Source organism: Ursus americanus, chromosome 11, assembly GCF_024610735.1.
Source record: "Ursus americanus isolate L20-20 chromosome 11, mUrsAme1.1.p, whole genome shotgun sequence".
Classification (NCBI taxonomy): Eukaryota; Metazoa; Chordata; class Mammalia; order Carnivora; family Ursidae; genus Ursus; species Ursus americanus.
In genome coordinates, this window is record NC_142137.1 from 30,247,966 (window position 1) to 30,275,021 (window position 27,056).

The 27,056-nt window shown below is 35.5% G+C and overlaps 1 protein-coding gene across 1 annotated transcript; it reads right to left on the reverse strand.

Annotated features, from left to right (window-relative positions):
• Positions 1 to 1,239: 1,239 nt before the first annotated feature.
• HDAC2 (histone deacetylase 2) lies at positions 1,240 to 27,044 on the reverse strand. The gene is made up of 14 exons (XM_045798506.2): positions 26,971 to 27,044; positions 17,676 to 17,788; positions 16,482 to 16,599; positions 14,364 to 14,438; positions 13,613 to 13,751; positions 11,415 to 11,556; positions 8,386 to 8,478; positions 8,197 to 8,305; positions 7,583 to 7,723; positions 7,252 to 7,360; positions 6,292 to 6,422; positions 4,973 to 5,128; positions 2,269 to 2,326; positions 1,240 to 1,614 (listed from the first exon to the last, which is right to left on the reverse strand). The coding sequence occupies exons 1-14, from the start codon at positions 27,020 to 27,022 to the stop codon at positions 1,584 to 1,586; spliced, it is 1,467 nt and encodes a 488-aa protein (XP_045654462.1). The 5' UTR covers positions 27,023 to 27,044; the 3' UTR covers positions 1,240 to 1,583.
• Positions 27,045 to 27,056: the final 12 nt, after the last annotated feature.

Here is a 27,056-nt window from a genome sequence, read left to right on the forward strand (position 1 = left end):
CTTTGTCTTTCACAAACACTAAATACATTTCCTTAGTCCCTTAATGAAGGCCTGAGTTAATACCTAATGTCCTAAAGGCTTAGATGCTGACGGATTTGCAGCAAGAGTAAAAACATGGATAAAATATCCATGAACCTCAGAGTCATGGTTACTTCTGAAAAGTGGGAAAGGGGAGTTAAATGGCTAAGTGTATAAAGAAGTCTTCAAACTGGTGTAATATATTTAATGGGGAAAAAAAACACACTTGAAGCAAATATGGCAAAAGTGAAAAAAAAGTCTGTTAAATCTGAGTGGGTACGTGGCTGTTCATTACCTAAATCTGGGTGCTTCTGTGAATGTCTGAAATATTTCTCAACACAGGGGCTTATAGAGAAACATCTTCCATATCATCTTCTAGAATTTTGATTTTTATCTCAAAACAATCACCGTAGGTCTGGAAAAAAGTAATTTCACTCATTTGACGAGTTCCTAAAACGTTTTATTTTTTGTTGCATAAGGTCCTAGAGTAAGTATAAATTACCCACTTGCCTGCTTTCTACCACTAGAATGTAAGCTGTGGGTGCAGGCATTTTTCCATTATCTTCAGTTGTATACCCGAGGCATTAAAATGAACAGATACCCAACTGAAGAACAATCTAATTCTTTAAGTGTTTATTTCCTTGGTTTGGAAACCTGTGTGCAATAGTGGAACCTGGATGTTATGGAAAATGCAGTAAAAGGACCAGGTTTTGTCTAAATAGGTTTTATTTTAGACAGATTTAATATGAATACAGGAAAATTCTGGCCAAACACAACCATACAATTCCTTTTCTACTTGGTACATAGTGGGGGTTGGGAACAAAGTCACATATTGCTCAGTATGGAAGACAGTTTCCTTCTCTGATTATGATTTTCTTTCAATTCAGAATTTTCATTTCTAAATTTGGTACTCTTTGGTTCAGCTCAAATATAATTTCTGTATTTCAATTGCACAGCTTATATTATTAATTTAGAGATAAATTATTATATGAGATGCCAATTTTCACTGGTAGTGACTGGCCAAACTACAAAAAATAAGATGGTAGAACTGCTATTGCATTAAGAAATAAGTACAGTAAAATACTCTTTCCTGAACAGTAAATGGATGTCCTTGAAGTTGTAATCCGTTATCTTTCACTCCTACTGTATTCTAATTGTACAGAAAGTCGTTATTAGCTCCCGAAAAAGGATTTCATGTTGTAATAAACAGACAAAAGACAATCCAAGTACAATTTTTTAATAAAGATAATTACAAAAGATGGAAAAATCAGCTCAGAAAGGCCAATTACTTCTTTAATAGATCAGTTTTTGACATAATAACTCACATCAATTTTAAATACTATCACATAAAGCATGGTGGAGAAAAGAAATTTTGCTTCATAATTAGAAAACTCACAATAAAACTTGCCAAGAAAAACAAAAACAAAAAAGGCCATTTTGAAAATAAATACAGTCCATGCCAAAGTAGTATAAAATGAAGCCAGAAGTCTTCAAAAGGAAAAAATTTTTCTTTCCAATATTTTCTCACTCTTTTATGGTTTCTGAAATTGGTGAGACACTCAAATTCAAGGGTTGCTGAGCTGTTCTGATTTGGCTCTGTTAAAAGAGGCAACATAAAATATTAAGGTCCTGTAGGGTCATGCCCAGAAACACATGATAATGCCTTGTTTTTGGAGTATTGACTCCCTTAATCTTTCCAGTGATTTTACAATCTATTCCAAGTTATCCTATAAAGGCTAGCACAAAATTATACGTGGTCAAGTATTTATATGCTTTCTGACAATAAAAATCTCAATTATGATTTTGCTAAACATAACTGCATTATGAATTGTGTTATGCTAGCTCAGTGTTTAAATTTATCCATCTCTCAACACAAAAAATTCACACATACAGAAATTAAGAGAACCAGGAAAAGATCACATAAAGTTAATAGCAAATGGTTTCAGATACATTACGTACAAGAGTACAAACTGATTTATGTTCAGTTATACAGTATTTTTTCTAGTCTTCATCATTTTTTAAGGCAAGTAACAGATGAACAGCCAACACATAAACTGATGGTTAAGATGGCATCTATTACCTTCTGCACCAATATGGACTAAAACTTAGAGCACCTCATACAACTTACTGATGCTCTCAAGCAAGTTCAGTCTAGCACTTCTCAAAAGAATACACACATATACACCCAAAGTAAATGTATTTATTATTTTTATAGTATATAAAAATTACTAGATAAGGAATACAATTTACCCTTTGGTATCTGTTTTTTCACCACTACTGTCCTTGGATTTATCTTCTTCCTTAACGTCTAAAAACAAAAATTGGGAAGAGATTGAAGCCTATTTTAAAATATATATACATTTTAAAATATACTTTACTTAAAATATAAAAAGCTGTCATATACAATCTTACTATTCACAAATTCGGTAACTACAGAAACTTTGCTAAATGACAGAGGTTCAAGGAGGTCAATGTAACAACATAGGTCCTGCCCTTCTGAAGTTTTGTTTCCCTTGTACTACAATATTACAGCTCGGACAGTGCTGTGGAGAAGTTCAGCCTACAGACACGAGCACAGCACTGAGGGAGGCTGGGAAAGACTACCACACAGAAGTGACATATGAGGTATCCTAAGAATGAACAGCTTTTGGGTGGGAAAAGGGATGAAGTATCCTGAACAGAAGGAAAACTTACAAGGATTTTGAGGCAAGACAGAATTTTTAAAAAAGATTTTATTTATTCATGAGAGACAGGGCGGGGGACAGGAGGCAGAGGGAGACGGAGGCTCCCAGCAGAGCAGGACTCAATCCTAGGATCCTGGAATCACGACCTAAGACAAAGGCAGATGCTTAACCAAGACTGAGTCACCCAGGCGCCGCAGGCAAAACAGAGACTAACAGGTTAAAAGGAAGAACTAAAAGGCCACTGGGACTGAAGTATTGTGAGAAGAGAGGAGAATTAGGTAAGGTAGGTCCAGAGCGCAGCAGAGGCTAAATCCTACTGTTTACACCCCTTACTTTTAACCCTCACTGTATAAGTCTTCATCATTCTAATAAAAATCAATAAAATAGTAACATTTAACACTACAAACTCAAGATTACTAAACGAATTAGCCCAAATGTGCTGTATTTCTTTAAAGAAGCACATGAACCGAAGTTGTGAAGCAATGACCTATTAATAAAGATATTTGATTATAAACACAACGTTATTAAGCATTCTACATAGACATTTCAGGGGACTGGTCTGACTTACAATACAAATGTGTGTGACAATAAGGACACTATGACCTTTTTTTTCGATTGCTGGCTTAATTTTGGATATGTAAACTCAGTAATACAAAGAGCCAAAATAGAATTGGGAAAGGGAGGAGGAAAAAAGAAACAGCCCCAACTTTAGGTTCTGATTTACAGATTTTTAAAAAAGGTTTTCTATGGTAACATTTCTTTACGTGTAAGACAAAGGATTTTAAACTGGAAGGTCTTAGAAGAGGAGCTACCACAAAATAATATTTTTTTCATTATCATTATCAGTAAAAGTTTAGAGAAGCTAAATACTAAGAGATTAATCCACTACAAGGTCATTAAGTCAGATGAAAAGGTACTCTCATTTTTAGCTAGAACAGCAATGAAAGACAAGTAGCACCCTAGTGAAGGTGCTTTCCCATTTGGGGGGACAAAAAAAGCACAAATAAGCTAAAGATTTTTAAAATGAGAAGAAACTTCAAAAATGACAAGAATATGTACTGATGGTGAAAGAAATGAAAAATACTAGAAAAACCCTACAGCTAAAGCTAAACCCTCCTTACCTCAAATGTAAGTGGAATTTCTGGATGTCAATCAGTACGTAAGAGCAGACTGGAGCCATCATTGTGATACACTCGAGAGTTAAAATTAGAAAATGGCAGAGAATGGTAGCCTACAGAGGAGTGAATCACGAGTAAAAGAACAACTGGAAGTGTGAGATATGCTGGGGAATCCTAACCTCTAGTAAAAAAGAAGAAAGAACATGATAGCTAGCTTACTCATGAAACTTCGATGTGACAGATATAAGGAAAAGGATGCCGGCCAAGTATGTCTATCGGTTTTCCACAAGCTGCAGGGTCAAAATTAACAGCCAGCTAAAACTCATGTTCATCACCCTTACCTGTATACAGGTATCAGGTATCCATTTAATCAAGAAACGCACAAGTGTTAAGAATATATTTAAGATACTGTGTTCCCTAGCCATGAGCAGCGCAATCTAGCTTGGAGGTACATAAAATCCTGTAACGAGGCATGATACATTAAATAAAATGACCAAGGTATGTGTAAGCACTCTGGGAACTCAGATAAAAGATACTAGATTCTGGTGGTAAATTTATAGGCTGAAGCATCATTTTATCCAAAGACAAGCTAGCAGCATTTTTAAGTTATGGCATCAAAGTATTATACCTTGCTCCTCCAACCCAGCTTCCAAATACCTTATCTTTCCTCAGAGTTTTTATATTTTCATCAAACAATTTCTGAGCAAAGTCTACTCTATTAGCTTTCTCACAATGGTGAAACTGGTCTAAGGATAACTCTTCTTTCGTGTCTTATTCCCATCAAATAGACTTTAGGTAGTTAAAAACTATCTCAGAATTTGAGCTCTGCTCAGACTACAAATGGATCTATAACCACTTGGTCTTCTTACCCAATCTGTATCATAGTGTGATGTTTGCTATTTTACGCCATCAGCAAGAGAAGGTAAGAAGGTTTTCTAGATTATAAGAGCAAATGTGACTAGTAACATTAACAGTTTTAAATAAAGGGTTTAAAAGGTAAGCACCACTTACCACAGGGAAAAATGTCATCTACCTAACATAACCACCCCTTTAATACTTGTGCAACTGACTTCAGGATTTCATAAAAAATTGCAATGAAGCTCATTTTAAAAACTTACAATTAAAATACATTTGCCAAAAAATAAATCTGACCTGCTTTTTTGTCCTCCGTTTCCTTCTTGTCTTCTTCAATTCTAGCTTTCTTTGCTCCTTTCTTATGATCAGCCACATTTCTACGTCCTCCTTCTCCTTCATCCTCAGAATCTGAGAATTCTTCATCACAAGCTATCCGTTTGTCTGAGGCTCGAACTGATTAAAGATTTTAACAGAAGTTGACAAAGGCAGTCACAGGTTTTATAATTGTTATAACACACTCATGTACAAAAGTACCAACAAATTTCCACAACTAAAAGTACAGGGTAACTGATGCTTAATAATCTTAAGATTAGAGCTGAATGCACCGTTTGTTCAATACTGAAAATTTAGATTTGATCTAGGAAGGAGTAATTCAAAGAAACATAAAAAACATTTGGGGATCTCAAAAAAAAAATTTAGAGGGAAAAACTATGTTTTATTAATAGAAGGTGTCTTTATCTAAAGAGTGACCATTTATTTCAGAGCTAAAAGGAGATGCAGATAGACAACATTAAAAATATCATTAATACCAAGTATGTTAGAAGGACTACACCACAACAGATACCATTATGCTACAACTTTAGCAATCAATATTAAGTGGAATGAGAGGATAGAGAATCAAACTGAGGGTGCTTAATGTTATTGAATTCATTCTCCTTTGGATAATTGGTATTACTTTCCAATTCATTCCCAAATTTACCTTTTTTCTTTTTTTTGAGAATGTGCATGCATAAATGCATGTGCGCGGGGGGGGGGGGGGGGATAGAGAGGGAGGGAGAGGGAATCCCAAGCAGCTCTACAACCAGTGTGGGGCCCAGTGCGGGGCTTGATCTCATGACCCTGAAATCATGACCTTAGCGAAAATCAAGTCTCAGATGCTTAACTGACTGAGCCGCCTAGGCACTCCTTGATCATGTATATAGAGTCACATCAACTAAAAACATGATACTCAAATCAGGCTTTAAGGCATAAGAAAGTTAAATCTAAGGGCGCCTGGGTGGCTCAGTCAGTTAACTATCTGCCTTTGGCTCAGGTCATGATCCCAGGGTCCGGGGATTGAACCCCGCCATTGGGCTCCCTGCTGTGTGGGGAGCCTGCTTCTCCTTCTCCCTCCCCCCCCCACACTTGTGCTCTGTCAAATAAATAAATAAAATCTTAAAAAAAAAAGTTAAAATCTATGTAAGATTAAAAATGGGAAAACAGGACAATAATAATAGTGTTCTCATGAAACGTAACCCATAGTGAAATTCTTGGACCACTAAAACCTTTAATTAGTTGTGATAATTTTTAACAAATCAGAAGAATGTAGTAGAATACACATCAAGGCATTATCTTACTAGAAATTCTCTTATCTGGATCTTCTCCATCTTCATCTCCGCTGTCTTCATGAACAGCATCTTCTGGAATAGCTTGCATCTGGACGCCAGGTGCATGAGGTAACATGCGTAAATTTTCAAATAAACGCTGTCTAAATTACACACGCAAATTTATTAGACAAAATTCATTTCTTTTCAAGTTCCTCTTAAATTTAAGAGGAAACATTAAGCAAAAATTTCATCTTTTATCTGACTTAACCTATGAGTTAATAACATATAAAAGCATGATACTTCACAGACTATCATTAATCCATCTAAATCCTCAAAATTTACAACATACATACTATTTCATTCCCCATTTCAATGATGAGAAAATATAAGCCTAAATGCAAATTAGCCTGCCAAATGTCACAAAACTAGTGTGTGACAGACAGAGAGAGAGAGGACACAAACTTGTGTCTCTGTACTACAATAGCTCTCTAAACACTTTGTTCTTGGAGGGGCACCTGGGTGGCGTAGTCGTTAAGCGTCTGCCTTCAGCTCAGGGCGTGATCCCAGAGTCCTGGGATCGAGCCCCACATCACGCTTCTCTGCTATGAGCCTGCTTCTTCCTCTCCCACTCCCCCTGCCTGTGTTCCCTCTCTCGCTGGCTCTCTATCAAATAAATAAATAAAATCTTTTTTAAAATAAATAAATAAACAAACACTTTGTTCTTAGAGATAAAGCTTTACCAAAATGTTTCAAAAAGGAAAATTTCACTTTCATGTAAGGCAAGTATACAATTTACGGTGCCCTTTGAAATTTAAAAATCCATTTTAATAGAAAATGGAAATATTTTTGAGCTATGAAATACATTTTCATTATCTCAGAAAAAATAAAGAAATCTTAAGGTTTCAAATGCTTCTGAAAAAGACAAAGGAAATATCTGATATATAAAAATAAAGATGAAATGTTTATCACATCAATTCAATGATCTCTTACTTTATCTTTTCCATATATTCTGGAGTGTTCTGGTTTGTCATGTTTGAAGGACTAATATGCAGTTTGAAGTCCGGGCCAAAATACTCAAAGTAATCATTATATGGCAATTCTATTAAAAACAATGAAATAAAGTGACATATTAAAAGCTCGGTTTTCACACAAACCCATGCACAAAATCCAGATTCAAGCTGCGAAATATTCCCCAAGAAAACTTTTAAAATAAAGTGACCGCTCTCCTATTTACATGGTTTGGAATCTACTCTAACCATCCATCCGTTCATTTGTATATATTGACAATTCCATCCAATAAAGATATCATAATAATACGTACCATTGGGAATCTCACAATCGAGGGCAACTGCAGTCTCATATGTCCAACATCGAGCAACATTACGAATTGTGTATCCACCTCCCCCAAGCATCAGTAATGGTAAATTGAAAGTTTTCACAACTTCTACACATTTAGCATGACCTGAGACAAAAAAAAAAAAAAGATTTGGGTAACAACAAATCTAAGTATTTTAAAATAAGTTTTAAAAAGATAATAAATGCAAACTAAACTGAACTAAATTAAAAATAAAAATAAAAACAAAATAAGAGAAAGAAACAGTTAGGTTGCATGTTATTTGAAGATAAATACCAAAAGGAGCAACCAAAAGCACCTAAAATGGCTGCCTTGGTTGGGACTGCAAAAACCTTTGTATTCATGTATGCATGTATCAACAAAATAAAAAACAACCTAATTTACTGAAACAGCATTAATTATAGTTATAAATATCAATTCCAAATGCATACATATATTTGACAAAAACCAATGAAAAATACAAAACATGTGGCTCTGTGTTAATACAGTAGGCAAAAAATTATAATGAAAACTTTTATGGGAAGTTCTAGGAAAAAAGAAAAAGCGTGTTCCTGGGACTATCACCCTTTAGAACTGCTTACCTTTGACTGTCAGATTGAAGCACCCGAGCCTGTCACCAGACAGTGAGTCCGCACCACACTGGAGCACCACGGCACTGGGCTGGTACATCTCCATCACCTTTGAGATAATCTATGTACAAGATAACACATGTTACTATCTGTAAAATTATTTTAAAATTCCATTTTGATTTTGAAAATAATAATACTTACAGGCTTAAATATCTGCCCATAGGATTCATCATCTATACCATCTCTCATTGGAAAATTGACAGCATAGTATTTGCCTTTTCCTGCACCAATATCCTGAAATACACAAACAGCTCTTAGAGAACATCTGAGAGTAAAAATGCTTGACATGTTTATTAAAGTATTTTTTTACAAGATTGAAAAACTAGGTAACAATATCCAATTCTGGATTCATCTTTTAGGTTAAGAAAGGAAATAATACAGAGTAAGTGTAAATTGCAATATTAATGGGTTGTTTTACTAAGCTGAACAGAACTGATTCCAGTTAATCGGTAATGGTTATTTGGCGAGAAAAGAAATTTAACAATTAAAGGCAATATTACATTAGACCAAGAAATTAATCATGAACAGAATATGTAAGACAACGTTATGAGTAAAACTACAGAAAATACTCTAAGCCAAAGAATCGTGCAGGACAATTGTCTCTATAATGCAGAATCCCTCTTGTGGCTCACATTCCGGTATAAGTTTATTTATGATGAAAGAAAAGCTCCTACTTTCCTCAAGTTTTGACAACTGCAGACTAAAGCACCAAAATCCGCTCTTTAATTGGGCTTGAAATAAATTTTGTTTCTACTCGTTGAATAAATACCACTCTAGGCATTAATACTTCCCAAAGAAGCAAGAGAAATGGAGAACCGCGTTCAGCAATATATAAACACTTAAAATACATATATATATATATATATATACACACACACAACATATACTGTTTGTACATATTATGCATGCACAGATGCATGTGTGTAAATGTACCTGAGTACACACACATATAATTCCTAGAAGAAATGGTATGGCACAAAAATTGCTACAAAACAGTTCTTTAACTGCAACACTAAATAATTGGCAGTAACTGATTCTTATGTGTTTTAAATTAGGTCTCAGTATACATGAATCCTTAGGATTACTAATGCTTTTGTAGAAGACTCCCTTTATCTCTCATATAATGATCTGAGCTTGATTCATTTTAAAAAAGCATAGTTTATCCTTCAATATTAGAGTTATCATGACCCAAATGCCAATGGAGAAAAAGTGGAATTACATATCTCCCCCACCAATTTTTCTTGAAGAAATCTAAATCTAAATGTTTATATGTTTGTATTTATAAACCATTCAGATGTGGACAAACTAAAGCATTACGAATCCCTAAAATCCTGCACTAAAACTAAACTCCTAGAATATACTTTGACACAAAGATTTCAGAATACAGAAAGTTGGTCGGCACTTCTCACCCTAGCCAAAAGTTGGCACCTCAGCTGCCGCCCTTGTTGCACCAAACTTTATCCCTTCCATTTCTTATTCCTCAAATGCTACTTTATCATACCCCCTTTTCCTCTACCTTAGACTCCTGATCTAATAAATGTAAGCAGTTTTAACAAGCATCTAAGCTCAAAGCAGCTTTCTTTTCTAATTTAGAATGAATTGGCAGGTAGAAAAGAGAATGTTTATTAAACTAACATCAAAGATACATACAAGTTTTATGAAATTCTAAATATAACTGATTTTGATTTCCTTACAAATTTTGGGCACACTTTTATAATAACCAAAGGGAAAATATTAAGACGACATTTCATATAGTAAGTGTAAAATCTTTAGTGAGTAAAAGAGAATTTGAAAGTCATTCTAAAATCTTTAAAAAACACCCATTCTCCAATACTTTCTAACAACTTCAAACAATCATAAGAATACTGTCAGAAATGAACACAGAGGCCACATTTTACCATTTCTGAGATTAGTTAGGATTATATTGAAAAGAGACTTTAAGCTTAAAACTGGGAAGGTTTTGCTGAATTTCCACTGAGTACAATGGCTGTCGACAAAGGAATTCTACTGGTTTAGAGTAGTGGTTCTCAAACTTTAGTGTGCAGAATCAGTTTCTGATGCCTAACAGTATGTTCCTGGGAGCTGCTGATACTGCTAGTTTAAGAGTCATATTCTAAGAATCAGTATATAAGTTAAGACCAAGGGGAAAAGGCACTGAAGGAGCAAACAGGCATGGAACTGAAAATATACATTTGCAATTTTAAAAGCCACATAATTTAAACTCAAATAAACAATTGACCTTCTATCCATTTATAAGTAAAGAAAGATTTCACCATCACAACTCTCACTGAAAGAGCACCATCTTGTGGCCAAATAAAAAAAATTTCATATTTGAAATATAAAGCCACTCTTCAAACTTTTGGTTAACTACATACCACAGATATGAAAAATAACCTTAATAAAATAACTCAGAATACTGAGTGGCGTGATAAGAGAAATTTCCCATATAATCCAGGCTGAATTAAAAACGGCTATTTAAATTTTTGAATAAATTTCAACAGGCACATGGTTTGGTTCAAGAAAAACTAGTAAAGCAAAAAAACTTGAGGAACTTTGTACAAACAAGAACTGACCAGTGGTTTATACACTCATAAAATAAAAAAAGCACTAAATGGAAGAAGACAAGAGAAATATAAAAGACATGCACTTAATGTAATAGGCAGGCAGGATAAGCTACGGCATTCTTTCTCCAAATGGTATAGACTACAAATTTCAGAAGCTTAAGGAAAAAGATTTTAAAATAAGGCCTATTAAATCAAGACTCATCATAAAAGGAGGGGAGTACAAGAACCTAAAAAAGACTTGGTTATTTTCTTCCACCAATTTTACAATCAACAGCAACATTGGCTATTGTCAAGTAGGTTTTGAAGATGCAAATAAACATCTAGAAAACTTCTTCATGCGTCAGTGATGTTCAAAAATAATTATTCAATCAAAGAAAAATGGCTGAGCAAAATAAAGTCCTCTCAGTTCTCATTAAATTTTTGCTTATAGTCAACAAAAGTGAATTCTAACAAATGTTATATAGCATATAAAATGACTCAACTGTGCATACAAGTTTCTAATGAATGACTCAAGAACAGTATTAGTTTAGATACATGATTATTAGCTTCCTCATTTCTCCTAATTTTTATATCATAATACTTATTCAGACAGAAATTCAGTCTTACCCTCAAGTCTCCTGTTCCAGGAAAGTATTCCCCATATTTATGGAATGATACAGTCATTACACGATCTGTCGTATAAAAAGCTTCTTCAACACCATCACCATGATGGATATCAATATCAATATATAAGACTCTCTGATGATACCTGAAAACAAAGCCACCAGTTAAGTTTTTAAGAGGTTTGAAAAGATGGGAAGAACCACCATGGGTTCAGAAAAACTATTTTTGAGCTCTTGCATTTCAGAATGTTTAATCCCCTTTCTTACTTTATTTCCAGCCTAAGAGACCATTCAAACATCTAAAGTTACAAGTTTGAGCCTTAGATCTTTAAGTCCTCCTCCCTTTAGCCCCAATCTTGGTAAGAAAATATATTTACTCTCCCTGTAAAATCTGTCCAGTTCTACATGTTTTAAAAACATACTACCTGTTTTTATATATTAACAACTGAAGATTATACTGTACTTACACTATTATAACTTTAAAACATCTCTTTAGTAAATTTTCAATATTATAAAATAGTGGTTAGCAATCTATGGTTAAAAGCCCAAATCTGACCAACGGAGTCTTTTTGTAAAGCCTTGAGGTAAGAATAGTTTTTACACTTTTAATTCACTGAAAAGTAAAATGAAAACAAGCATATTTCATATGTGACAAGGGAAAAGCAAATTTCAATGTCCATAAATACAGTATTACTGAAACATGGCCATGCTTATTTGTTTACAGATTATCTATGGCTTCTTTTGTGCTTTCAACTGCAAAGTAGAGTAACTGTGACAGAAAGCACATGTGGTACTCTCCTCACTTCACAGTGCTGCCTGCAGCACTACAAATGCTGTGATGCAGTGACAGCGTGGACTGTTTTAAGAACCGTGTGTATCACCGTACTGTGACGTCTTCCTACCAGTACATACCCGTGTCAAAACAAGAGAAAAGGAAATGAACTTTAAATGTCATACTTTCATGGCATGGTGAACTGAGGATTATTTTGTTATTAAATTAAATGGCAGTGCTTTGTGTGTTTGCTACACAATGATATCACCACTATGTTGAAGAATCATATAAACTGACATTATCAAACTAAGAACTCATCAGAATAGTCTCAACACACAGGATAGCACCATTCAGCAAAGCTTTCGGAAGGGGGGAAAAAAAAGCGGAATGTCTCATCCTAGTAGACTTTCTTCACAAAAATAATAAAAAAGTGGTTAACCAAGTAAATTTCTGAGTGGTTCATCAGTGGCTTATCAACAGTCAATTAATTAAATCATGATTGATCATGCCAGTTAAAGAAATATGTCTGAACAAATTAAATTAAAACGTGTTTAACGCTATAAGCAAGTGGGTAAGAACTGCTGCTCAGAGATGAAGACACAAGAACCAAAATCAACAGTGAATTAAAAACCAAGGCAAATAATTTCAAGTGGTTTTCCTGGGCTCTCAGTGAGTTAACTGAAACATTTTAGTTGTTTATCTGAGGAGTTAATACCAACTTTTAAATGACTGAAAAATTAGTCTCTATAAACAGTATTCATGGAATAATTACAGGCAAGAACATTTCTGATACTGAGAAAACACTAATTCACTACAATCTGAAGTGGAATCTGCTAAGACATGTTACAAATGATAATGGTTAAAAAAAAATGTTGTAAATTTCCAAATTCTTAAGTCTCTATAGATCTAACTCAAACTACAGTCAAGGATAACTTTAAAACTAACTCCTTTTAGTAATTTAGAGATAATTATAACCATTAGTAGAGAACAAAGCCCCATTCCATGTGGAAACTAGGCAATTAGCTAGACTCATTCAATGAACAAATTTTCTTAAACACAAGATTTCAAATTTTTGCTTTCAGAAGTTAAAACTTACAAAATGTTATTAGCACATAAAATTCCAGGGTTGTGTCATCTTTCATTAATTGAAACTGTAATTTAAATCTAAATCTCCTAACTACTTCTAGCTTTTTTTAAAGGGTATTAAATGGGAGTTTTAAGCATGTATATGCATTTCTCATTCTTATTAATTCAAAAAATGGGAAAATGTCCTGTATTTCTACAACGGTTTGTAATGAATCCATACAAGACTCACCAATGAACTATTTTTAACCTGCTGTTTCTTTGAAATATTTTTAAAAGTTATAGACTTGTATCATTTTAATTAAAACTTTTTCATGTAAGAAAAACAGCAACATAAATTAACTTACTTTAGTAATTCAAGGATAGCAAGTACAATATCATTAACGTAACAGAATCCTGATGCTTCTGATTTCTTAGCATGATGTAATCCTCCAGCCCAGTTAACAGCCATATCAGTTTGTTGTCGGTTTAACTTCACAGCCCCAGCTAAAAAACAAGACAGGGTAGACTTCGAAAGTGTTTAAAATAAAAAAATTAATGTAACTAGACAAAAGCCCTATAGGAAAGAGTATGCCATGTATAAAAAAAAGTTTAAAATTACAAAAAGATAAGGATCATTGGAACACTAACAACAGTTTCTCCTTAGGTAAGTATTATCCTACAGATATGATCTGATTAAATAAGAGTATATATGGAAAGTGGCAGCTAGAAGAGAGATAGAGGAGAGAAATCTCTTAAGTGAAAATACAACGGAAGTAAGAAAAAGTTCAAGTCATTATGATCATAAAGCATGGGGTTTATTTATTTATTTTTAAAGAAAAAAGGTAACTACTTTTATTTATTATTTTTTTAAAGTAAGCTCTACACCCAATGTGGGGCTTGACTTTACAACTCCCAGATCAAGTCATATACTCCATCAACTGAGGCAGTCAGGTGCCTCAAACATGTGGATTTTTAAAGACAACTGTACTACTATAAACATACAGACTACTTTTGTTATCAAAATCCACTACCACTAAAAACTTTTGCTTTAAACAAATAACCTAAAAGTTACATACATATTTAAATCAATTTTAAGATCTGAATCAGGACACTTACCAACCGAGCCACCAGTTGAGAGCTGACAAAACTCAAAGAGTCCATCAAACACTGGACAATCTTCTCCAACATTAACTGTGAAAGATGGATTTCAGTTAGTATCCATTCTATGAATTAATGAAAAGATTTTCTTCCAAAATTTGTTCCTTACAAATACTTTTTTATTTGATGCGATCACAAAACACACATCATAGAAGAAATCTAAACTCTGCTATTTAAAAATACAATTTATCATTTTATCCAAGCTAATTAAAGTGCTATGCATGAAACACCACCACCAAATCTTACCAGGATTATCTGTAGAACACCTCTGCTCTGTTACTAAAAAAATTAATAGCCATCATAAAAGGCATTTATTTAATTAAAACATGCACTTAAATTTTAGGCATTTCTCCTTAAATATACAATGAATTAATCAGGATTCTAAAAAATTTAAGCAACTTTAATTCCTTTATGATTTATTTTCTCTAAAACTCCCTAAATGCACAGAATATCCATTAACTTTGAAATGTATTTTAGTGAGTACTAAAAAGATAAAGCAGCTGGTTCCCTACCCAATCTTAAAGGATGGTAAGAATTAATTAGGTTCGTAACAGCCAAGACATAGAAGGAAGGGGTATATAAAGCACAAGGAAACGACATACAGATACATGACACATCGCAATATACTTAGTTCCTTAGTACTGACAGGATAAAGGGATACATTATGTATATGACCCATTCTCAGCCTCTTCCCACCCCCCAAATTATAACCTCTTAAAAAATAAGGGTAATTATTTTACAAGCTTTGTATACCCATAATTTATTATCACTATAATGAATTTTAGTTTCTTGCTGCTCAGATATAATCAAAATCTTAATTCAGTATTATGTATTAAATCAATCCCATTAATTCATTTGCCCTATCTATCCGTAACTTTTAATCTAAGCCTGAATCTCCATCAAAAAAAAACAAGGATAAATAATATGTTCTATTTACATTACAGCATTTTATTGAGTAAATGAAATAATCTATAGTACAAATGTATACAAAGTTCTACAAATGTATAAGATGTCTAGCAACTACACTTAATACTATTGAAATTGTTCTTTTTTTAAAAAAATCACTAAAGACTACAGAGTCTACAGAACAGAAATAGTGATGAGAATAAACTTCAGTATCAAGCTTTAAAAAAACGCTGTTCCAATCATTTTAGGATGACATTTTGCATTTCACTTTCAAGCCAACCAACTGCTAATAATAAAACACTTTTTATCTTATAAACAGAATACTATATAGAAGAAAATCAAAAGCTTCACTAACAAAGGGGAGGAACAGATTATATATTACAGTCACATTAACTAAAGCACACAAATAGAAGAAATATATATATCAGGCTAAGTCCAATCAAAGTATATATATATATATATATTTTTTTTTTAAAGCAGGGGAATAAGGTCTCCCCACCAATATCCATTATCCCAAAGTTAACAAGGGACCAAAACAAAGACAGCTCTTTGGCAGTCTGGCAGACCAATAGGCTTTGGGTAGATTTTTTTTTAAAGATTTTATTTATTTATTTGAGAGAGAGAGGAAGAGGGAGAGAGAAAATCTCAAGTTGACTCTGTGCTGAGTGCGGAGCCTGATGCAAGGCTCAACCTCAAGACCCTGAGACCATGACCTGAGCTCAAATCAAGAGTCAGACGCTTAACCAACTGAGCCACTCAGGCGCCCCTGTTTTTGTTTTTTTAATTTAAAATAGCTCTTGGGGGCACCTGGGTGGCTCAGTTGGTTAAGCGTCTGCCTTCAGCTCACGTCACGCTCTCAGAGTCCTGGGATCAAGCCCTACATCAGGCTTTCTGCTCAGCGGGGAGTCTGCTTCTCCTTCCTCTGCCTGCTGCTCCTCCTGCTTGCCTCTCTCTCTCTTCTCTGTCAAATAATAAAATCTTTAAAAAAACAAAAACAAGAATAAATAAAGTAGATTTAGTACTTTTACACTGACTTTTCAAACCAATAATTAATTTTAAAAAGTATTTTATATCAGGCAGAATACCTAGATTTGGATAACTCTATAAGCTTCTAAAAATACTCATTTATACTTATCAATACTAATATATACTTTTAACATAGAAACGTACATCTCTGCATCTGCTTACTATACTCAGACATGTTATCTGGTCTTATTGAACGTAGAAATTTGATGTACTCATCACTGTGGTATTTTGTCATTTCTTCAGCAGTGGCTTTATGGGGCCTCTGTGAAGAAAAACAAATGTCAGAATTGTGGAACTACAACTGGTTATATCAGAGTTATCAAACACAAAGTATACCATTTCCCCTAATAGTCCTCTCAAAAGAACTAGGTCTGCCAGAACAAAAATTCCAAAGCTAATCCAAATTTATACCTGTGTGTTTTAGAAAACAGTAATCAATTCCAAAGCTAACTCCTACTCCTTTAAAAGCATTAGACAGGTCTGACCCCAACTATATATTAATCACTTCTTTTATTTTAGTAGAAATGGGGTCAACACTTACAAAGTTGAATCTGTGTTCAGAAACTACTTTCTCTCATTTTCCATCATAAACATTCCGTTCTATATCCAGTGAGAATGAGACTCATTCTCAATTATAAGTCTTTGTTCACGATCTCTCTTCCTTTCCTTTGCCTATCCTAATTATCCTTGTTCCCAAGAGTTCAATTCATTTATGACACACTTCTCCCAGAAGGCTTCCAGGAAATCTATCCAATTCCTCTTCTGTAAATGTTTGTATCTGAAAGAAAGTAACTCATAGACACCCAATATTGCTAACTGCTTCAAGTCTTTCTTTTCTCCCCAAATAGGCAAGAATTGTTGTGCCTTGCATTTGTTTATATATACCTCCATCAGTGCAAAAACATTTAAGGTGGTTGTATCCTAAATGTTAGCTGTAACTGTGCATGCCCACTAACGCATTGTTCCGTATACCAATAAATATTTGTAGAATTTTCTACTTAGTTCTTTTGTAATAGTCCCAGGTCAACTCTTCAGCAGCACAGCCAGGTCAACCACTACTGTAACAAAAATATTTTGTAGGCTAAACCGAGTTGTTCTCCAGAATGTGAAAAGGTGGGGTACGAGAAACTTTTAGAAAATGGTTGAGGAAGAGGGACAAGAGAAGTCATAGTTCCCACACTCTCAGTTTTCTCTGAAGAATAAAACAAAAAGAGGATTTTCTGTTTTATTCCAGACCTTTTCATCTGCTAAATGCACTTCAAAGGGAACAATAAACAAAGTTTCAAAGCAGATTAAAAAAAATTATCACCAATGAATATTCATCAAAGGTATACTCACATATATTTCCATTTTTCTATATAAGCCATAATTTAGCAGCAAGTTATGGGTCATGCGGATTCTATGAGGTTTCATGGGATGACCCTGTCCATAATAGTAATTTCCAATATCACCTAAAATAGAAAAAAGACAAACTGAACAATACAAACAAGAAAATCTTCACAAATGATCTAAATTTATGTATGTTCATCATTAGAAGGCACTTACCACCTAAACAAGATTTAAAACCTTAAATAATGATTTTCGATTTTTCAACTTTCAAACTGTATTAGAAAACCAAGATACTGTGTACACATTTATATGTGATAACTCCGTTAATACATATGACGCTTATTTATAGGTTAAAGCAAGCAAGCTTTTCTGATTTCCAGTTGACCAAAATTTTGGATTAGCCCTAATAAAATACTCTATACTACACACTTAAAAAAGTAGTTTTACTCAAATTGATCATTATTTTTTGTGTTTACGGGCAAATTCTGATGCCTAAATTCTGAGTTTCAGTTATTTATTTAAAAATTTTACAGCAAATATTGCTTCTTGAATACTTACTGGCTTCCCAGAAATTCTTTAAATTGGAATTATGGGATTAAGACATTCTACACATCCATCACAGTCTTTATAAGAGAAAATTTTTGGTAAATGAAACTTAGACCCTAAATAAAGTTTTGCTCTGGTAAGACATACTCAGGACATTTTTTTAAGATAGTAAGGATATTCTGTCTCATTCTTCATGATTAAAAGTTGTAACTGCCAGCCTATCTCTCTATGACATCTTATATTACCAATGTCTTAAACCAAATCCTCACCTATCGAATTTCAATGAAATCAATACTTTTAGGTGACAACCCAGTGTTTTTATAATAAAGTAATACTAAGGAAACCCCTAAAAATATACTATTTTTTAAATGTAACAAGTACTTTTTTCAACAGCCTGTATAAAATTAGAAATTACTTTTAGTATTAATTCTAGTCTTTAAATAAATAATTCCAAATTTTTATTAGGACAGTCAAGCTGATTTTAATGGCTTGAAGTTAATCATTCCAACACGTTTATATAAAAGCAAGGGATAAAGAATGCCATCTCCCCACCTTCAGGATCAAAAAAAAATTCTTTCAAATCCTGCCTAAATACACACTTTTTTTTGTTTAATAAAAACTGAGAACTCAAAAACCTGTGTTTCTCTCTCTTCCATATATTTGATAATAGTCTGGGATGAACATTCCTACTTCCCAACAGGCCTATTTTATAACCTACCTATTTCTAAATACCACTACTGCTTGATTTTGTTGGTATACCGTTAATTTACTTAATTCTTCATTTCCAACACAAACTCTCTTTTGAAAACAATTAATATATACACAGTTTAAGGGAAAGTCACCTTCCTTAAAACAAGAGCCAACAAGGCTAAGACAATACAGACAAGTAGCAAGCAGGGCTAAGGGGATGTGCAACATTCCTCTGCATTTATCACAATTCAGAAACTATGCGTGAAATAAACTACCTTTATAAGGATGGGCTGTAAAGCTCGTCTCTACATGGTTGGCACTACACATAGTTCCTTGAAAGCAGCCTGGTCTAAAATTCTTAAGGTATGGAAAGCCCACTAGAATTACAAGGCATCAGGTACCCAAGTTAATGCAAGGGAGGTATTCCTAAGTTATCACCACCACCAGAAGAAATCACGGGAGTTGGAATAAAACTAGTCTTCACAGAACTTCCAAATGTCTGTGTAAGATTTACTAGCATGAAATGTTTTTAACATCTATCACATTTTAAGATCAAATATTCTAGTTTACAGACATACTGAGAATCCAGTGGAAAGCCACAAATAACATAACAGGAAAGATGTCAATAACCTACAGAAAGGAGACTACAGTTGCAATTTCTCAGCAAGCCTGTTTAAAACAAAAAATGATGATAGCAGCAATTAACATTTATTGAGTGTTCACTAGGAGGTACTATTCTAAGCACTTCACATGTATTATCTGTTAATCTTCTCAATTAACCCTATGATGTAGGTATTATTACTATTGTTCCTATACTGAAGAAAGGTGAGATGCAGCTGAGTCAGGTAACATTGCCAAAGTAACCTAACTAGCAAGCCAGAGGAGCTAGATTCAAACACACGCAGAGCAATGCAAACAATCTTAAGCAGTAGCTTCTAAGAAAGCAATGGCATTTTCAGTCACTAGAAAGAAATGGTAGGGGAAAGCCTGGCAAGAAAAGGATGTAGTATGTAATACAAATATTTTAATAAAGGCTTAGGATCTTTGTTAATTTAGAGAAAATGAATATAAGAAACTATCCAATTCATGAAAGTAACAACTTTTTTTTTTAAACCAATTGAGTCCTCAAATTTTGTTTGAGTATATACATAGCTTTCAACAAGTTTCTCTGCTACAATTAGGGGCCCCAGGCCCATCAAAAATATGGGCACTTCCTAAATGACACATGTCCACAAGGGGAGCTAAGCCAAAGATAAGTGCTATTTCGTTTATCAAGAATTCCTTTAAAACCTAAGGGGGTTATAAAAGAAACATCTCCCAACACTTTCTGGCTTAATCCCATATCTCAAAATTCTCTACAAGGTTGTTTTGTAGCCAACCATTTTTTTTTATTAAACATAAAATGTCTTTTCTTAGTTTAAGCACCTACAAATTCCATTCATGATTTAAATGGTTAGTAACATAATTTGGGCATTTTAAATGGTATCTTGATTTTTATCAAAATACACAAAAATGCATTACCAAAGAAGCAAACATCCAGAAAAATTAACACAAGGTGGTTTCTTGAATACAACAAACTTTAATTATCAATGTGAAGAAATTACCATAAAGAATTAGTTATCTGCAAAATTTTAGAAATTGCTCACTCTTCCGAAGAAGCTATTAGAATGAAATGGCTACTAAGATCTACATTCTCTTATCCAAAGTACTTGGGACTAGATGTATTTTAGATTTTTTTTCAGGTTTTATAAATGTAGTAATGTTACATCTGCTGTATATTACGTGATACCCTGGGATCTGCACAGCATTCTATAATCAAACAATATTTTTGCAGCAAAAATGTGTGAATATTCACAGTAAGCAGAATAAAGATTCTAAGTATTAATTCAGATTAAGCTTTGATTCCAAAGGAGTTACAGATTTTTCTTCCCATTTTCAGATAATTTTGAATTTTAAGATTGCAAAACGTACCTTTACCCCTAAAGAAATGCAGGCTACAAAAATTATCCAGAAAATAAACAAAACAACCAAAGGAAGAAAAACTATAGTATTATTTTCACCTTCCACACACTACTTACTTAAGTCCACCACTAGCTTAAACACTCTGGCCACTGGCTTCCGTAATACCACTGTCCTGGACTACCCCATAGCCACTCTGCACCAATCTTGAAATATCAGGAGTTTCTCATGTTCATTCATTCATATAACAAATCAAGAGACTACCGTGCGCCATTCACTATTCTAGGTGCTTGGATAAGTCAGCGAACAAGAGTGATGCCCTAAAAATCCTCCTCTCTAAGCAATAAGTCCTCTAACTGTTCAATCTAGAAACTTAGAGGAGTCGTCAATCCTCTATTCTGTACCACCATCAACCAGCTCCAGCTCCATTTCTAATCCATCAACAAGTTCTATTTGTTGTACTCCCAAAACCTCTGTTAAATGGGTCCATTTCTGTCAGCCACAACCATTATATTTTATGTGGACCAACAAGCATTCAATTCTTGCTTTCAGTCTTCAATACTCTTCACCATTCTTTCTCCACCTGAGTTACATTTAAAAATCCTTCAGTGGTTTTCTACTCCCTGAACCAAGTTCAAAACTCTTACTACAAAGTTTTTGTGGTCTGGCCCTTCACTACCTAGCCTGGCATCCCACTGTTCCTCCATGTCTTCCTTTTTGTTCAGTGTGCCAAATCCTAACTATGTGGCCTTTGCAGTCTGCAATATCTTACAGGAAAATTCTTTTAAGGCTGGCCCATTCTTTTCCTTCAGGCCTTCCTTAAGTACCCTACTAAGGTCCCCACTCTTACTATCTAGCATACAGTTTATTTCATTCTTAGGACTTAAATAAACTTTTGTTCACTTGGCACACAGTAGGGACTTTAAGCCCATTTGATACTTCTAAACCCAAAGCTGATTTTCATGAACAAGTATAAACCAACTGCTATTAGAGAGGAATAAAACTTATTAACCAGTACAAACATCCTTATACTTTAACTTTTATTTTATTTTTTTAAAGATTTTACTTGAGAGATAGCAAGAGAAAGCACAAGCTCGGGTGGGGAGAGAGAGAAGCAGGCTCTCGGCTGAGAAGGGAGCCCTATGTGGGGCTTGACCCCAGGACCCTGAGTTCATGACCTGAGCTGCAAGGCAGAAACCTGAAGGCAGACACTTAACCACCTGAGCCACCCAGGCACCCCTTTATACTTTAACTTCTAAATCTGATCTCATCTATGTTTCAATGCTATTATCATTCCCTAAGAGATTACCAGTACAACTGTTTCCTTAAGTATTTGTCAACTGAAGCATTTACAAGTTTTTGTTGGGAAAAAGAAATAATTACTTAATACTTGTTTTGGTTTTTTTTGTATCAGTGCAAAGAGTTCCACTCGTGTCACCAAAAGAAAGAAGAAACATCTTCAAGTGCGAGGTATTGACCTCTTCTTGGACATTAAAATCAGTCAGTGTGGTAAAGGATAAGGAGTGGACTGAGTCAAACAGGGATACCAATCTATTTTCATCCGTAAAATAGACAAAATGCCACTGATTCTGTCTGTAACTCAGAGTGGTTTTAAGTAGCAGAGAGAATGTTATATGAAAGTGCTCTACCCATAAAAATAGGGTACTAATCATTTATTCACCAATAATTTAAAAAAACTTTCATTTTTATTTACATGGTAGAGAATATAGACATAAGCAAAACAGACTCTGTCCTCATGAAGTTTATAGTCTAGTGAGGAGGACAAAATTTAGGTGCTAGAAATAGGATAACAGTACAAGTGACTTACAAGGAGAAAAGCAGCAATGAGAATTAAGGTAATAGGAAGAAAGTCCGATTAGGTGAAATCTGAAGGAAACGAAGTAAAGAATAGCTGGGGAAAAGGACCCAAGCATAATAATAGCTGTTTTATTTGGGCATTACACCCTACTATGTTTAAATAATGATGTGCAATTAAGACTACTGGTATTTATGGTGGCACGTGGGTAACTCAGTCGGTTAAGGGTCCACTCTGGATTTTGGCTTAGGTCATGCTGATCTCAGGGTCACGGGATCAAGCACCATATCAGGCTCTGTGGTCAGTGTGGAGTCTGCTTGTCCCTCTCCCTCTGCTCTTTCCACCCCACTTGCTCGTGTGCTCTCTCTCTCTCTCAAATAAATAAATAAAATCTTAAAAAAAAAAAAGACTACTGGTATTTATGAACTGCTGCTGTAATTCACTCAGCACTCTGATTTGCTGATTACCTGTTTTGGAAGAAAAGATTACCTATTTTATGGATAATATTTATACTACAGCTAAGAATCCATGCAATTTTATTAAAGGCTATCTACCAAAAGACGTTGGCATGGTTGTTACAAATAAAGGTCTAAGAAAATCTGTCAATTAGTTGGCTGCCAAATAAATTCTTATAATCTCCTAGAGTAAACTACAAGTATACTGGGAGGCATGATCTTGGTAAATTTTATATTCTATCTTTGTACAGTGTTGAGCGCTTTTTGCTGAACCACTTGTCTCCAAACACTATGACGCACCCTATCAGAAGAGGAAAAAATAGAGCACAGCAGTATCTATACAATTATGTAAATTATGCTTTTATTCAGCCATATTATATCATGTACATCATAAAACAGGCACTAAATGTGATTGGCCTAAAGCTTAATTCAAAACAAAGTACACTTAACATTTCTAGGTAAAGTATTATAAATTATTTTTTTTAATGAAGGTTTTATTTATTTATTTACATGTGCAAGAGAGCAAGGGAAAGGGCAGAGGGAGAGAGAATCTCCAGCAGACGCCGTGCTAAGCACGGAGCCCAATGCAGGGCTCCATCTCAAGACCCTGAGATCATGACCTGAGCTGAAATCAAGTCTGACACTTAACTGACTGCTCCACCCAGGCGCCCCCTAGATACAGTATCATAATTTGTGAGTATTATAATTTGGGACTAACACAATTGGTTTGCTAATTACATTTAAGTATAGAATTCACATCATTTTAAAGTCAGAAGGCATCTCTGCCACTAGGTATATCATTTTACAGAGCAACGATAATCGTGCAATACATACAAGATGACCAAGATTTAGAATTAAGTTTTTGAAAACTTTGGAGGTATGGGTCAATATCTACAGTAAGAAAAGTGAACTTCTTTTACTTTCCTCAAAGATTTAAGGATAACTCATCCATTAACGCCTGAAGGTTCAGCTGGAACCAGCATTCCAGTCATCTAAAGGGTATAGTACTGAACACTAAAGCATACAAAAAAAAAAAAAAATACATGCCTTTAGAAGTTCCTTTCATTTGCTAGATAGTCTGTGTTGTCAAGAGTGTGCCTAATGGTCCCACTGAGCCTACAGGCAGGATTCCTATGGTTATAGGATCTACTACTTCATTCCTGTACTCTTTCTTTCTTCTACTTTCTTTACCAAGTTAAAACAAGATAATTTAGGCTAGCAGATTTTTAGTTCCAATCCAATCCACATTCTATACCTTCAAATCTCCCAATTCTGTGGTGCAGAAGCTACTTTACTTGCATCTTCTTTCCTTCCCCCAAAAGAAAAAAAATACCACTACCTTTTTAAGCTGACAAAATAGGATTTTTTAAGTAATGAAAATATAAGCTTTTGGAATTGTTCAAAGTTTAGTAAATATACTATCACATACTAATAATTAGCATAACTATCCCCAACCCATTTAATAATTTCTACAAAACAATTTTATTAGCCCCCCCTAAACCCAAAGAATATTCCAAATGCAAGCAACTAAAAATTCCATTCTAAAAATGAGGCATAAGCCTTAGACAAAAGGCATATAACCTAATGAGAGATTTCCAAATATTCAGTTATACACTGGTTTTGGCCATCAGTAAAGCAGTTGAATGGTCTATAGTAAAGTATTAAGCAACAATCATGGGACTTGAATATTTCAAACTCTACCTACCAAGTCCACATCCTGCCCTGGGCATCCCATTCCCTCAGCAAACACTCATCATAAAGGGGCCCAGAAACAAACAGCTGTTCATAAAACTGTTACTTAAGTGTACCTCCCATTCTACAATTCAAGTCTGGTGACAAGTTACAAGCTGCTTACTTCATCAGAGTCTATCACTGTCAATAGCAACTAACAGCTGCTAAATAAAAGCCTTAGCCTCAGTTTCCCCAACTTAAACCTTTCTTTTACCCCAACCCCTGACAAGAATAAATCTCTAAACCTTAAGAACAGTATCATTGTAAAAATTAGCTCTCACACGGGGTTATTTACTTTCCAATTTGATCAGGGAATGCAGGGCTTGGGTTTTACCACTGTCTCAAAATATGCATGAAAACTTAAAGAATGATATTAACAAATATAAATTCATATTAAATTAAAATGTACTCCTATCTTTACTCCTCCAGGAGGCATAATTTCTATTTGTATTACACATATAGGTAGTGCTCTCAAAAAATGTTTTTAAAATACAGCTCTATTTAATACTAGCCATCAAATATCAAACAATTCAGATTTCTTCTGTATGATGTTAAGTTTTTCCACAAATGACACAGGTGGACATTTTATATAATCAGGCATTAAAAGATTCATCTTTGCTAACTGAAGTAATATGGTATGGCCATTTTCAAATTAAAATCAGATTTATTCTGACCTAGACCTCTAAGATCTTTCCACCTAAGATTTTGTAATATACACATTAATACACCATATGTAGAAAACAACTTCCAAGATTTGTATTGCTTCAGACAGATCAAGTAGGACTTAAAGGTCATTGAGCCTAGCTTCTCGGTAAAATTTTCGAAATCCTCCTCTGGAGAGTAACCCAGTAAAACTATTTACCAAATTAATGTCTTTGTGAAATCTGCAGAAGAGGTTACTACTCCATTTCCACAGGAAACACAATTCAAGAAATTTAATGTTACTGCTCAAATTTCAAATCAGAGAACCCCTAACATTAAATTATCTGATTCTCATCATAATTTACTGCACCGCAAGCTCAAACTTACCTGATTAGTACACCTGCATTACTCCTCAAAGTTTTCCTACACCAAAACTCCCAACACCTAGAAACAGCTTTCACAAGCAAGATGCCAATGCTCTCCTAAACCTCCAAAGCAGGGTGTATTTCCTGATCGAACAAAGAGCAACAAAGAAGTGGGTGGTAACCGCCTCTCACAGAGACAAGCCAGAACCCATCGAGTCTGATCTACAACACAAGCAGTAACAGCTCCACGTTTCCCTAACACCTTCACATTTCCCGCGAAGACTAACTACCTCAAACTCGAAAACCCCAATTTTTATCGAGGAAGTGAAGCCTTTCATTTGGATCCTGAGAAAGTGGCGCTCAAAGAACCCGGTGAACAAAGGAGAGGGATGGAGCCTAAGCGAAACGGCAGAGTCAGTGTGTCCCAAGGCGGACGTGGGCCCCCACCCTCGGTTACTACTCGCCAGCCCCGACCCAGTGGAGGGGTCCGGGCTGAAGCTGGAGGCGGAGAAAGGAGCAGACGCAGCGGACCAGCCCCAGACGGAGAGGAAGGGCGGGGCGGGGCGGGAGCGAGCGGTGACGGGGGTGGGGGAAACGGGGGCTGGGGGCGGGGCTCTCGCGGCCGCGGGGCTTTGTGTGAAGTCCCCACCGGGGTAGCTATTTTGACCCGGGGGGAGGGGTCGGGGCCGAAGCAGGGCACCCCCACACCTCCACCCCCGCCAAGTGGCGAGCAGGAGAAGAGAGAAGGCAGGCCATCCCCTTGGCCACCTCCACGAAGACGGGGTAGGCCGGCACCGTCCCACAGGCGGGCCGCCTTTGGGGCGGCGGACAGTATTGCCGGAGAGAGAGCGGCAGGAGGGAAAAGGGGGCGTCCACCTGGCTCCAGCTGCAGAGCCCGCGGGGGCCCCTCGCCGCGGAGGGGCTCCACCTGACGGCGTCGGGTCGGGAATGGGTTAAGATGCGGCCAAACGTCGGTCCCTCCTCCTTCCCACCCCTCAGCACCGGCGCCCACTCGCGTCGGCGGCCGCGGAACTCGGCGCGGCTCCGGGCCTGGCGCCTTAGCCCTGCCCACCCACCCTCCTGCCGGCCGGGCCTCTCACCATCGTAGTAGTAGCAGACTTTCTTCTTGCCGCCTCCCTGACTGTACGCCATGGGCTCCCCGGCCACCGCCGCCTCCGGGCTCCGG

Excerpts from the sequence above, each read along its gene's own strand:
- HDAC2 (XM_045798506.2), bottom strand. The coding sequence starts at position 27,022 with ATGGCGTACAGTCAGGGAGGCGGCAAGAAGAAAGTCTGCTACTACTAC. Across the intron at positions 17,789-26,970 it reads AGTCTGCTACTACTACGATG|GTGATATTGGAAATTACTAT; the intron begins GTGAGAGGCCCG and ends TTTCTATTTTAG. Across the intron at positions 7,361-7,582 it reads CGATTGTGAGATTCCCAATG|AATTGCCATATAATGATTAC; the intron begins GTACGTATTATT and ends TGTTTTTAATAG.